Here is a 15828-nt window from a genome sequence, read left to right on the forward strand (position 1 = left end):
CTCAATTCATTTATTTGACTTGATTTGGGCTGCGTCCTGTGTGTAGACATTTCAAATGTACGAATCCAACTGTCATTAGCGTGAGAGAGAAGAGAGGAAAGAGAATGTGAGTGAAGAGCCCTCGACGCCGGTCGAGTGGTAGATTCGGCACCCGACTGCGTGCGATGCGTGCGATCGGTGAAAGAATGAAAACCATGATCAGTCAATCGGATATAGCTGTTAGCGACGAACGTGTTGCAATTACGCAGTTGAAAACGCTTCACGTTTTCAACTGATTTGTACAGGTTACGACATGGTGCAGTCGGTAGCCGAACTATACTGTTTTCTGGAGTGAGCAAAGAAAGGAACAGAAAAAAACGAACGATTGGAAATTGAAATTAAGGTGGAATTGGCAAAACAAAAAAAATAGAAGTGGATTTTAAAAAGAGTGAGATCGAAAAAGCCAAAAAATAGATGGGGCTTTGAAAAACAAAGAAAAAAAATAAATGCCGGAGATAAGAAATACAACGCCAACTAAAAAATAAATGAGATACAGAGAAACAAATAAAAAATAAATGAAGGAGTTAAGTCGAAAAACAAAAGCCAAAAAATAAATGGGGCTTCGAAAAAAGGAGAAAAAATGCTGGAAATAAGAGATAAGCAGCAAAAAAAAAATAAATGGAGATAAAAAAATACGAGTATGCAAAAAAAAAATAAATGATACATGGAAGAGAAACTGGCTCAAAAGCATAAAGAAGTTTATAAAAAATAAACGAGAGGTATAGAAATGACGGAACAGAAAAAGGCGAGTATTCAAATCGTATGAAACGAACGGTGAAAAGTGGCCTTACGGTAGTTACAAAAAAAATATTAATTGAAATCAAATAAAGGCATCAACTTCTTCATTTATGAAGACCAGGAGGAATGTGAGTGATGAAGTGAAAAAGAAAATCAGCAGCTATTTTATAAGGTATCTCGTAAGAGCCTTGCTCAGTGTAGTAGAGTGGTATATTGTCAGTGCAGTGTGATGGATTGTATGAATATTTGAGTTTTAAAAACTGTCGAGATGTGCCGCCGGTGGAATTGCTAGCTAAAATCAGAAAAAGTAATGCTCAAACGTTGGACGAAAGTCTATCGCATGTGTCCCTGTTGAAAACTGTTTTGCGTACAAAATGCGAGAAATCCTTGCCAATGATTCAAGGTGGATTTTTATTTTACTTGGAGTGCAGTTGAAATAGATTTGGAGAGAACTTTGATTGAGTTTTGGATGATTTTGGATTAAGTTTAGATTGGATTAGTTTAAAGTTGAATTTAGATTGTATTTCGGTTGTATTGGATTGGACTATATTTTGATTGGATTTGCACTACAGTAGAATTGAACAGGACTTGATATTGATTGAATTTGAATGTGACTTAGGTTGGTATTACTATGAATTTGCTTTCAATTGGATTTGTTTCAAATTTTGATTGGATTTCGGATTAGATTAAATTTGAACTGTACATATTTGTATTAGATTTGTTTTAGATTTCAGTTGAGTTTTGAAAGGATTTGAATTCGATTGGATTCGGATTAGATTCTCGTTAATTTTACACAATTGATGGCTTGTTGTCATCTGTCAAGCGTAGCAGTTATCAAATTTCATTCGCTGAGTGAAATGTGAGCATATTGCAATAATGGAACGGCTTTTGTATAAAAAGCGGCTGCATAACAGCTAACGGAGCTAACTTTTGTTAAACACAATGATCAAAATATTGGTTACAGTTGGATTGGCTTTGAACTGGATTTCCATTATATTTTTAGATTGGATTCCGTATTAGATTTGTATTGGCTTTGAATTGGGTTTAGATTGGAATTGGATTTGGATTGAATTTGTATTGGATTGGTTTCAGATTGGATTTGGGTTGTATTTTTATTGAATTGGCTCTGGATTAGATTTGGATTGGATTTGAATGGAATTTCAATTGAAATTGAAATCGAATAGGATTTGTATGAGGTTTGAATTAGATTTAGATTGGATTTGAATTGGATTTGGTTTGGATTTGAATGGGATTTAGATCGGATTTGGAATTGATTTGAATTGGACTTGGATTTCGATTGGATTTGGATCAGATTTGGATTGGATTGGATTTGAATAGGATTTGAATTTGATTTGAATTGGATTTGGATTGGATTTTGATTTGATTTGAATAGGATTTGGATTTGATTTGAATAGGATTTGGATTAGATTTGAATTGGATCTGGATTGGATTTGGATTGGATTTTATTTAGATTGGATTTGAATTGGATTTGGATTGGATTTGGATTGGATTTGGATTGGATTGGATTTGGATTGGATTTGGATTGGATTTAGATTGGATTGGATTTGGATTGGATTTGGATTGGATTTGGATTGGATTTGGATTGGATTTGGATTGGATTCGGATTGGATTTGGATTGGATTGGATTTGGATTGGATTGGATTTGGATTGGATTTGGATTGGATTTGGATTAGATTTGGATTGGATTTGGATTGGATTTGGATTGGATTTGGATTAGATTTGGATTGGATTTGGATTGGATTTGAATTGGACTTGGATTGGATTTGGATAGGATTTGGATTGGATTTGGATTGGATTTGGATTGGATTTGGATTGGATTTGGATTGGATTTGGATTGGATTTAGATTGGATTCGGATTGGATTTGAAAAGGATCTGGATTGGATTTGGATTGAATTTGGATTGGATTAAGATTGAATTGGATTTAGATCGGATTTGGATTGGATTTGGATTGGATTGGATTTGGATTGGATTTGAAAAGGATCTGGATTGGATTTGGATTGGATTTTGATTTGATTAAGATTGGATTGGATTTGGATTTGGATTGGATTTGGATTGGATTTGGATTAGATTTGGATTAGATTGGGATTGGATTTGGATTGGATTTGAATTGGACTTGGATTGGATTTGGATAGGATTTGGATTGGATTTGGATTGGATTTGGATTGGATTTGGATTGGATTTGGATTGGATTTGGATTGGATTTGGATTGGATTCGGATTGGATTTGAAAAGGATCTGGATTGGATTTGGATTGAATTTGGATTGGATTAAGATTGAATTGGATTTAGATCGGATTTGGATTGGATTTGGATTGGATTGGATTTGGATTGGATTTGAAAAGGATCTGGATTGGATTTGGATTGGATTTTGATTTGATTAAGATTGGATTGGATTTGGATTTGGATTTGGATTGGATTGGATTTGGATTGAATTTGGATTGGATTTGGATTGGATTTGGATTGAATTTGGATTGGATTTGGATTGGATTTGGATTGGATTTGGATTGGATTTGGATTGGATTTGGATTGGATTTGGATTGGATTTGGATTGGATTTGGATTGGATTTGGATTGGATTTGGATTGGATTTGGATTGGATTTGGATTGGATTTGGATTGGATTTAAAATGGATTTGGATTGGATTTGAATTGGATCTGGATTGGATTTAGATTGGGTTGGATTGGATTTGGATTGGATTTGTATTTGGATTGACTTTTGAATTTTGTGTAGGCTTGATTTGGTTCCATTAAATTTAAGTTTTTATTGAATTGGAATGCGTTATTAATGTTGGAATGGTTGGTAATGTTGGAATAACTGATTGTATTGATGATTTTTTTTATCTGCCCAAGATTGTTTGATCTTTCAACTGAATTTTCTGGAGTTATAATATCCTTTTGGATTATGCATCCCTGGTATTTTCGCAACATCTTGAGATATTATTGCTTACGATTGGCTGGAAGGGAGAGTGACATGTTGCAATTTTGACAGGTTTCGTGCTAGTTTAGAACTGGAAATTCAAAATAGTGTGGATTTTGACAGATGTCCGCTGTTCCAATTTTGGCATCAATGCTACTTTAGGCATTTTAGTACCGCTATACTGAAGTTCACATCATAACTTATAGAACAACTTGACAAATTTGATTTTTTTTTCCTGGAACCAGGTTAACAAATGTTCATGTTTGAAATAGAAAATTTATTTCCATTCATTTTGGCAATGTTCAAATAATTCCAATTTAAGAGTAGAGGTAAGGGAGAATGTGGTAAGGGATAATATGAACTATCAAATAATAACTGGATTTACAGATCAGGCTCAATTCATTTATTTGACTTGATTTGGGCTGCGTCCTGTGTGTAGACATTTCAAATGTACGAATCCAACTGTCATTAGCGTGAGAGAGAAGAGAGGAAAGAGAATGTGAGTGAAGAGCCCTCGACGCCGGTCGAGTGGTAGATTCGGCACCCGACTGCGTGCGATGCGTGCGATCGGTGAAAGAATGAAAACCATGATCAGTCAATCGGATATAGCTGTTAGCGACGAACGTGTTGCAATTACGCAGTTGAAAACGCTTCACGTTTTCAACTGATTTGTACAGGTTACGACAATTCTGCACTTACACTAAATTTAAAAACTCAACTAGGGTATTGTTTCCCTTATTAAGCATGTGACTTCCATTTTCATCCTATGAGTTTGGGAGCGTGAGATCACTTATGGCACTCATACTCTATTTAACAAAATACACACATATCTTATATACATCAGAATACTCCGAACATTTTTGCTGCCGGAAGTCCAAATCGTTCGACGGAAGAAGTTTTCAATCTATTGCAGGTGAATTATTTAATTTAAAAAAAAAACTATGATTGTATACAAATACCCACTTATTTGAAATTCTTCACATTTTTCACATTACAGTGTAATTTTCACGCAATTATCTAACTTTTTTTTTAATACGCTAATAAAAAGATTTTTCTATTAAATTTGGGTATTTCTAATAACGTTTAAATCATGTTTATATTTTCTCCAGCATGAGCACACCGTGGATCGTTCATTGGAAAACCCGACACCACCGAGAATTTCCGCTGCCAGAAGTCCTAATCGAGCGGCGACAGGAGTTGTAAACCGATCGCAAGTGAGTGTAAAATCTATTTTTTTTTAAATTTGTATAAACATAAACTTTACTAAAATGCTCATTCTGCACTTACACTAAATTCAAAAACTCAACTAGGGTATTGTTTCCCTTATCAAGCATGTGACTTCCATTTTCATCCTATGAGTTTGGGAGCGTGAGATCACTTATGGCACTCATACTCTATTTAACAAAATACACACATATCTTATATACATCAGAATACTCCGAACATTTTTGCTGCCGGAAGTCCAAATCGTTCGACGGAAGAAGTTTTCAACCTATTGCAGGTGAATTATTTAATTAAAAAAAAAAAAAAAAACTATGATTGTATACAAATACCCACTTATTTGAAATTCTTCACATTTTTCACATTACAGTGTAATTTTCACGCAATTATCTAACTTTTTTTTTTTTAATACGCTAGTAAAAATATTTTTCTATTAAATTTGGGTATTTCTAATAACGTTTAAATCATGTTTATATTTTCTCCAGCATGAGCACACCGTGGATCGTTCATTGGAAAACCCGACACCACCGAGAATTTCCGCTGCCAGAAGTCCTAATCGAGCGGCGACAGGAGTTGTAAACCGATCGCAAGTGAGTGTAAAATCTATTTTTTTTTAATTTGTATAAACATAAACTTTACTAAAATGCTCATTCTGCACTTACACTAAATTCAAAAACTCAACTAGGGTATTGTTTCCCTTATCAAGCATGTGACTTCCATTTTCATCCTATGAGTTTGGGAGCGTGAGATCACTTATGGCACTCATACTCTATTTAACAAAATACACACATATCTTATATACATCAGAATACTCCGAACATTTTTGCTGCCGGAAGTCCAAATCGTTCGACGGAAGAAATTTTAAACCTATTGCAGGTGAATTATTTAATGAAAAAAAAACTATGATTGTATACAAACACCCACTTATTTGAAATTCTTCAAATTTTTCACATTACAGTGTAATTTTCACGCAATTATCTAACTTTTTTTTTTAATACGCTAGTAAAAATATTTTTCTATTAAGTTTGGGTATTTCTAATAACGTTTAAATCATGTTTATATTTTCTCCAGCATGAGCACACCGTGGATCGTTCATTGGAAAACCCGACACCACCGAGAATTTCCGCTGCCAGAAGTCCTAATCGAGCGGCGACAGGAGTTGTAAACCGATCGCAAGTGAGTGTAAAATCTATTTTTTTTTTAATTTGTATAAACATAAACTTTACTAAAATGCTCATTCTGCACTTACACTAAATTCAAAAACTCAACTAGGGTATTGTTTCCCTTATCAAGCATGTGACTTCCATTTTCATCCTATGAGTTTGGGAGCGTGAGATCACTTATGGCACTCATACTCTATTTAACAAAATACACACATATCTTATATACATCAGAATACTCCGAACATTTTTGCTGCCGGAAGTCCAAATCGTTCGACGGAAGAAGTTTTCAACCTATTGCAGGTGAATTATTTAATTAAAAAAAAAAAAAAAAAACTATGATTGTATACAAATACCCACTTATTTGAAATTCTTCACATTTTTCACATTACAGTGTAATTTTCACGCAATTATCTAACTTTTTTTTTTTAATACGCTAGTAAAAATATTTTTCTATTAAATTTGGGTATTTCTAATAACGTTTAAATCATGTTTATATTTTCTCCAGCATGAGCACACCGTGGATCGTTCATTGGAAAACCCGACACCACCGAGAATTTCCGCTGCCAGAAGTCCTAATCGAGCGGCGACAGGAGTTGTAAACCGATCGCAAGTGAGTGTAAAATCTATTTTTTTTTTAATTTGTATAAACATAAACTTTACTAAAATGCTCATTCTGCACTTACACTAAATTCAAAAACTCAACTAGGGTATTGTTTCCCTTATCAAGCATGTGACTTCCATTTTCATCCTATGAGTTTGGGAGCGTGAGATCACTTATGGCACTCATACTCTATTTAACAAAATACACACATATCTTATATACATCAGAATACTCCGAACATTTTTGCTGCCGGAAGTCCAAATCGTTCGACGGAAGAAATTTTAAACCTATTGCAGGTGAATTATTTAATGAAAAAAAAAACTATGATTGTATACAAACACCCACTTATTTGAAATTCTTCACATTTTTCACATTACAGTGTAATTTTCACGCATTTATCTAACATTTTTTTTGTATACGCTAATAAAAAGATTTTTCTATTAAGTTTTGGTATTTCTAATAACGTTTAAATCATGTTTATATTTTCTCCAGCATGAGCACACCGTGGATCGTTCATTGGAAAACCCGACACCACCGAGAATTTCCGCTGCCAGAAGTCCTAATCGAGCGGCGACAGGAGTTGTAAACCGATCGCAAGTGAGTGTAAAATCTATTTTTTTTTTAATTTGTATAAACATAAACTTTACTAAAATGCTCATTCTGCACTTACACTAAATTCAAAAACTCAACTAGGGTATTGTTTCCCTTATCAAGCATGTGACTTCCATTTTCATCCTATGATTTTGGGAGCGTGAGATCACTTATGGCACTCATACTCTATTTAACAAAATACACACATATCTTATATACATCAGAATACTCCGAACATTTTTGCTGCCGGAAGTCCAAATCGTTCGACGGAAGAAGTTTTCAACCTATTGCAGGTGAATTATTTAATTTAAAAAAAAAAAAAAAAAAAAACTATGATTGTATACAAATACCCACTTATTTGAAATTCTTCACATTTTTCACATTACAGTGTAATTTTCACGCATTTATCTAACATTTTTTTTGTATACGCTAATAAAAAGATTTTTCTATTAAGTTTTGGTATTTCTAATAACGTTTAAATCATGTTTATATTTTCTCCAGCATGAGCACACCGTGGATCGTTCATTGGAAAACCCGACACCACCGAGAATTTCCGCTGCCAGAAGTCCTAATCGAGCGGCGACAGGAGTTGTAAACCGATCGCAAGTGAGTGTAAAATCTATTTTTTTTTTAATTTGTATAAACATAAACTTTACTAAAATGCTCATTCTGCACTTACACTAAATTCAAAAACTCAACTAGGGTATTGTTTCCCTTATCAAGCATGTGACTTCCATTTTCATCCTATGAGTTTGGGAGCGTGAGATCACTTATGGCACTCATACTCTATTTAACAAAATACACACATATCTTATATACTTCAGAATACTCCGAACATTTTTGTTGCCGGAAGTCCAAATCGTTCGACGGAAGAAGTTTTCAACCTATTGCAGGTGAATTATTTAATTAAAAAAAAAAAAAAAACTATGATTGTATACAAACACCCACTTATTTGAAATTCTTCACATTTTTCACATTACAGTGTAATTTTCACGCAATTATCTAACTTTTTTTTTAATACGCTAATAAAAAGATTTTTCTATTAAGTTTGGGTATTTCTAATAACGTTTAAATCATGTTTATATTTTCTCCAGCATGAGCACACCGTGGATCGTTCATTGGAAAACCCGACACCACCGAGAATTTCCGCTGCCATAAGTCCTAATCGAGCGGCGACAGGAGTTGTAAACCGATCGCAAGTGAGTGTAAAATCTATTTTTTTTTTAATTTGTATAAACATAAACTTTACTAAAATGCTCATTCTGCACTTACACTAAATTCAAAAACTCAACTAGGGTATTGTTTCCCTTATCAAGCATGTGACTTCCATTTTCATCCTATGAGTTTGGGAGCGTGAGATCACTTATGGCACTCATACTCTATTTAACAAAATACACACATATCTTATATACATCAGAATACTCCGAACATTTTTGCTGCCGGAAGTCCAAATCGTTCGACGGAAGAAGTTTTCAACCTATTGCAGGTGAATTATTTAATTTAAAAAAAAAAAAAAAAAAAACTATGATTGTATACAAACACCCACTTATTTGAAATTCTTCACATTTTTCACATTACAGTGTAATTTTCACGCAATTATCTAACTTTTTTTTTAATACGCTAATAAAAAGATTTTTCTATTAAGTTTGGGTATTTCTAATAACGTTTAAATCATGTTTATATTTTCTCCAGCATGAGCACACCGTGGATCGTTCATTGGAAAACCCGACACCACCGAGAATTTCCGCTGCCATAAGTCCTAATCGAGCGGCGACAGGAGTTGTAAATCGATCGCAAGTGAGTGTAAAATCTATTTTTTTTTTTTAGTTTATATAAACATAAACTTTACTAAAATGCTCATACTGCACTTACACTAAATTTAAAAATTCAACTATTTCTTCTCGAACACAGATGTAAAAAAATAAACAGTTCTTATAAACTGCCACATAGTAAATAGTCAGAAGATATTTATACAGTTTCGAATGCACTTATGCTACAGTTGATCCAAATTGAAAACATGCTTTGAATTCAAATGTCCTGCCCTTAAAAAATCACCTCTCAATTGAGTGGACCAGGTGCAAAGGGGTGTAAGCGACCATTTTATCGATTTTGAGCTGAGCATACTAAAAAAAATTATCAGACTTTAAGCTTTTAGGAACATTTTTAAGATTATTTTTACAATGGTTACAAAAATTACAAATAAATTTGAAGAAAACTAGGTTGATTTTGGAACACAAAATTGATTAAAAACAATGAAACCTCATTTACTCGAAAGTGGGTTTTTGTCACTTTCATCCCTTTGCTTCTAAGCCCATCAATTGTATTTAAAAAAAATCACATTTAAGTTGAAATTACTAGATATTAATCGATTTTACGAGGAATTAAATTTACAAAGGTTTTACATGTATGTATTTGTTTTTCTTATAAACATTTCTTCAGTTTCTAAGTATTTCAATTAATTTATTAGTTTTAAACAACTTAAAATAAAGCCTGTATCCGCAATAATCGGGACACTGAAATACACCTGTAGCTCTGTGATAGACACAGTAAAATTGCTCAAATTTGGCCTTAGACCATCTTAAGATGTGTTCATTTCACCTGCAAAATTTTATGTAAATCGGTACAGTACTTTTTGTTGTAACGATGAAACTGTAGAACGTGCGCAAATGAATTTTGTACAGCACCTAGTTTAGGTAGTCAGCGCTGCAACTTTTAAAATTAGCAATGGAAATGGCTAAAATTTGTAACACAATGCTCTCAAAATATATTCATTGTATAGGCAAAATTTCAAAAAAATCGATGCATTATTAAGAATTTTATAGACGAAACATGTATTACGACTAATCGTGATTTTAGCCCCTTAGACAGCAATAAGTGAGTACCCCTTATTGTTTCGATTGTACTGTTGAAAGTACTATTCCAATAATCATGAAATTTTGCAGGCATAATATATACATAATCAACTACCTTCTGTGAAAATTTCATGAAAATTGACAGAGACATTCAAAAGTTATGAATAGGCAAACTTCGCACGTGAAAAACCCGAAATATTTTTACTAACACTCACCTCCAACAACACCGGCAGCTTTCAAACCTGTTGATCAAAATTGATGAAATTTTGTGAGGAAGTGTCTTTATAAGTATTATAACTGCTTACGAAATTTTATAACTATCCTTACAGAACTTTGAACTGTGGCGGAAAAGAACCATCTATTATGCGAATGAAAATTGGTCATGTTTGTTCAAAATGCCTCGAAGCACGTATTTTTGTTTTTGAGCTACAGTTCAAAGTAATGCACTAATTTTTATGAAATTTGGTACAAACAATAAACATACACCAAAGAGTCAATTTTTTGGCCAATTTTACTGATTTCTTGCAAAGATACAGCCATGCTTCTGTGTCCCGATTATTGCGGATACAGGCTTTACACATATTTTATATATTCATTGCAGGAATTTTGCTCCGTGGATCTATCTCTAGAACACCAGAATACACCGAATATTTTTTCTGCTGGAAGTCCAAATCAATCGGCGGAAGAAGTAATCAATCAATTGGTGAGTCAATTAAAAAAACTATGATTTGTATATGAACTCCCAATTATCAGAAATTCTTACCATCTTCGAAAATATCACACTTCTATGTATTGTTTACACATTTTTATAACACTTTTGTTGAATACGCTATTTTTTTTTAATTTAATAATATGCTTTATGCAATTCAGTATCATAATTTCTATTTTATATTACTCATTTCAGTATCATAATGACCTACTTTTCCCCACTGGTTCATTATGCAACTCAAATGAGTTGCACAATGAAAAATAGTTCCATAATGTTCATAATGCAACCCATTTGAGCTGCATTATGAACATTATGCAACCCAAATGAGTTGCATAATGAAAAGTTCATTGCATAAAATTTTGTTAGCTATTAGCATTTACTAATTCTAATGTAAATAATAACAATATGAATATGAAAATAAAAACAATAAAAATATGCTACAGTATAACATAAATTATGCTTTTATATTTTTTTCAGCATGAACACAACGTGGATCATTCATTGGAAAAAACAGTGTCACCGAGATTTTCCGCTGCCAGTAGTCCGAATCATGTGGCGACAGGAGTTATGAATCCATCGCAAGTAAGTTCGAAACCAAATTAAAACATTTCAACTATTTTTGCCATTCTTACACCCATATCGCTCGAAAAAACGGCTTTCACTCCGTGGCCCAGAGAGCCGAGTCTCATATATCCCCCTTATTGCTAGAACTAGGTAACTCGTTTTGGGAAGGACGGGTAACTATGGCTGATAAAACTTATCCTGCTACAAAACAAACACTTTTTTGATCATTAGTATTTCCTTCTCACGACATTGAACGACTTTGCCAAGAAAGCGTTTCTAAAATAGTACTTAAACAAAAATCATTGCAAATATGCCACATTTTTCCAAAATCAACTCAAAAAAGGTTGTAAATCAATAGTGTTTTGATTGTTAATTAATAGTTCCACCATTGAAGCACTTAGTTGGCAGTTGGGTTTACCTAACGAGACCACAATCGTTTTCTAAAAACAATAACATCATATTCAACTAGATCCGTTGGTCACCAGTTCGCCGGAAATCGATGGGCTCTAGAGCAATGGTAACCAAACTGCGGCCCGCGAACTGATTTTGAAATGCATTAGAAAGTGTCCCACTCATTTATTCCGTAATGATAATGATGATTCCATAATGATCACAAATTTCACCATACATATTTTAAAATCTTCATGAGAATGAACATTTACTACTGAATTTTAACAATAAGGAGTCCAGGGCGGTAACTACGACCGTTGTCATGTCTCCGACTCCATTACACTGCCGCTCTTCTTCTTCGCTGTGCTGGACAAGGTTCTCCCATAGATTGGCTAAGAACTGTGTGACGTCGCCAATCTCCAATATTATTATTATTATTATTATTATTATTATTATTATTATTATTATTATTATTATTATTATTATTATTATTATTATTATTATTATTATTATTATTATTATTATTATTCAAGTTACTACAATAGATTCTTGTCTATTCTTCCAATTTAGGAAAAGCAAATGAACCAGGACTGCATTTGCCAGATATGCGCCGAAGAAATAACTTGGAACGGCAAAAGAAATTACAAGTTCAGTACTAAACAGAACCGTTATCAAAAAATCAGCCTTATGATTACATTCACTAAGGATGAGTGGAAGAAACACTGCGAATCAGGAGAAAACGGTACATTGGCACTAGCTCATGGTTATGGCAGCCTGGTAACGAGCAAAATGCGAGCAAGTAGCTGTGATGTGGCAGTAAAAATGAATAAATACTTAGCTGCTACAGAGTGTTTAAGGATCTACGCATACTGCATACGTGGTACAGATACACCATGTAATCTGTTTCTCCTCGACTATTATCGTTATGAAAAGACGTGTAACGGAGCAGACGGATCGAAGCGTTTTATTGTGCAAAGTACGTGTAACACATTAAAACATTGTGAAAATTCTTACCGAGTTCCTCAAATAAGAGGAGTTATAAGAGAGAATGTGAAAAAGGAACTGAAAAATGCCATGCCGCAGCAATACATCGATACACTCTTAGTGAATCATGAGCAGCTGAATCAATGGCCTGTTTCAATGCAAACGTTGAAAAACATCAGACACGAAATACTAACTAAAACCAGAACATACAAAGATAACATGCTGAATGAGCTCTATCATATGTGGAGTACAGAACAACACATGCCAGAGACTATGACGAACGGGGAATTCAAATTCATGAAACGGTTCTGTGCAGGACCGCTTATGGTGGTACTGAACAGTACAGACCAAAATCGAATTGCATCAAAAGAACGGGAGAAAAATGATAAATGTGGAAACAAATCTGCTCCAAGACTGGCAGCCGAAATGGATGCAACTGGTGGCTTAACAAGAGGGTTTGGACGAGAGAAACAATATGTATTTGCTCTGGTTATTGCAGTTGGCATTCCAGGCGATCCCTCCGCGAAAACCCAGATCGCGATCACTGAAATGATTACGAATGACAGCACTGCGAAAAATATTTCTATTTTTCTACAAACTTGGAAGCAAGAATTCCGACGAAATGTGGGAGACAAATATTGGCCCCCAATACAAGGTAAAGTATTTAAAACATGTTTTATATGTAGAACACCTAGAATATTGATAGCCATGGTGAGATTGTCAAACAAAATAATAAATTTACTTGTTTAAGTAAGAAAGAAGCTGTACAAACTCTACGGTTTTTTTATTAACGATTTCCAGAAATTACTGGAAATTCAAATAATGTTCTACTGAACCCTTTGACGACAAACCAGCACAATTGGGCTGTTGAACAATAACAGTTGTGTATATTTTTTCCGTTTGTTCAGCCTTTGTTTTATGAGATGTAAAAAATGGTATTAGGCTAGTATGTATAGTTGTATGTGTACAAACTAACAATTGTTCAAATTCTATATCAGAGGCAAAGGTAAAAAAATATAAAGAGTAGCTCTTAATGTTAATGTGTTAATGTGTTAATGAAAGTTGTATTGTTAAAACGTCTTAAAGTTCTGTATAGCCAAAGTTGAGACATTTCTATGGAGGAACCTTCTTTTCTTCACCCGAAATGGTTAACATTTTATGAAGGTTCGAGGTCCTTCATCCGTAACTGTTCGATACAAAATAAAAATAGTCACATACTGCCGTTCTTCTGCAAAGTGACGTAAGCAATATTGACAAGTTTGGTACATTTTTTATTATTATTCATCAATCTCTTGATTGTTCGCTATGTTTTCTAACATAGGTGCTAGATTACCACCAGATCTTGCATCCTAACATAGCAAGCTTACCACAGTGTTATTATTTCATCAGATATATACCAAAAGACGTCGAAGATTGGAATGGCGCTTACGTCACTTTGCAGAATTACGGCAGCATAAGCCTGGATTTTATTTGCTACATAAATTGAAACCATGTTCCACATTTTTCATTTCAGCAATCGTTACAGATGGTTGTTGGGCCCAAATTGCATCGATCGCCGATTTGAATGGGTTAACTATCACGGAGTACTTCAACTTGATCTACGACTATCTACATACGAGCGATGAGAACGTTATGCTTAAAGTTGATAAGAAATCGATAGTAATATTCAGCTGTATGGTTCATCTCTCAAAAGTTTTTTTGAAAGATGTTAAAATGCTGCACGAAAGCTACCACCAAATTGCTCTTGCATTTTTTGTTGAAATGAGCAAAATCACGAACTACAATGATTTACTCCTTATGTTTCGATCAATGGTTGAATATTTCTTGAGTTCTAACCAATCTACTCAAATGGAGATATTGCAAAAAATTGGATCAAAAGTGGACTACCGACATTTTGAATTTGAATTCGAAGTAGACGAACAAAAGCCATCTCTGCAAATGAACACTTCGATTTACAAGAAGAGTCCTTTCTACCGGGATAGCAATGCCATGCTACGATCTCTATTAGACACGCTTGATGACGCCTGCCACGACATTTCAATAATAAAGTTCCTGGAATTGTACACTGCAAAGTACATGGCGTATGCACCCATGTGGACGAGTATTATTCACTATGAGCGGTCCCGCGATCAGACATTAGGACCACACCGTACCACCAACGCCAACATTGAATCCTTCTGGAGTCACACCAAAGAAGGCATTAGGAGCAGTGTGCTTCAAGTAGGAAAACTCCCGATTCCCATTGACCGTTACATTACATACCGGAAAAACGTTACGGCAGGGTTCATAATGCGTTGGACAAAAAATATTCCAAAGAGCTCGATAGCTACCAGGTAAGGAGTTTTTATTTTGTTATTGTTTCATTATTGATACTTTTTTATTTGAGAGGCAATACTATATTCGATGGGAAAACGTAATCATTTTCTGATTTGTATAGAAAATAGCCATATATAGAGGTCTATATTTTTGCTATCTATGAGCCGATTGGGCTGACGATTTGAAACAGAATAACAAACTACATGTAGGGTAGGTAATCAAAAGTTGAACCAAATTGCGGCTTTCCGAAGTAGCGCAAATTTTGAGTGATTTTTTCTCCCACATGGAAATAATCTACTACGGCAAAATCTTATGTACATGAAAGCCACGGGTATAAATTTTCTGTTAAGTGGTAAAAAGTTTGTATTTGCACCGAATTTCATTGAAAAATTCGATTATTCGTCATCAATGATTTTAATCGCAGTTCGTGTTCAGCCGTCAGCGGAGATAGAAGTGCGAGATCTACAGCAGTGTGTTTTTCACAGTGGAAGCATTTGGCCGGTCAGGCTATTGTTAAGCAAAAGCTTTGTGATATTGACCTTGGGGCGAAGCAATCGGTACGGAACAAAATAGAGCTAAGGAACATCCACACCAACTGTGTGAAAGTGAGGTTCGATGCGAAGTCAAAGATGCCCACGGACAAAGAGGTGTTTGCTTTCTTCGGGAAGTGAGAATGGAAGCCGAACATGCTTACAGCAATGTTTCGGGAACCGAGGGAATACAGC

At 34.4% G+C, this 15828-nt stretch overlaps 1 protein-coding gene across 1 annotated transcript; it reads left to right on the top strand.

Annotated features, from left to right (window-relative positions):
• Nucleotides 1-766: 766 nt before the first annotated feature.
• Nucleotides 767-9205, top strand: LOC115266156 (putative uncharacterized protein ENSP00000383309). The gene is made up of 10 exons (XM_062857533.1): nt 767-799; nt 4822-4926; nt 5419-5523; nt 6005-6109; nt 6602-6706; nt 7190-7294; nt 7790-7894; nt 8383-8487; nt 8981-9085; nt 9200-9205. The coding sequence occupies exons 1-10, from the start codon at nt 767-769 to the stop codon at nt 9203-9205; spliced, it is 879 nt and encodes a 292-aa protein (XP_062713517.1).
• Nucleotides 9206-15828: the final 6623 nt, after the last annotated feature.

This window comes from Aedes albopictus, chromosome 3, assembly GCF_035046485.1.
Source record: "Aedes albopictus strain Foshan chromosome 3, AalbF5, whole genome shotgun sequence".
Taxonomy (NCBI): domain Eukaryota; kingdom Metazoa; phylum Arthropoda; class Insecta; order Diptera; family Culicidae; genus Aedes; species Aedes albopictus.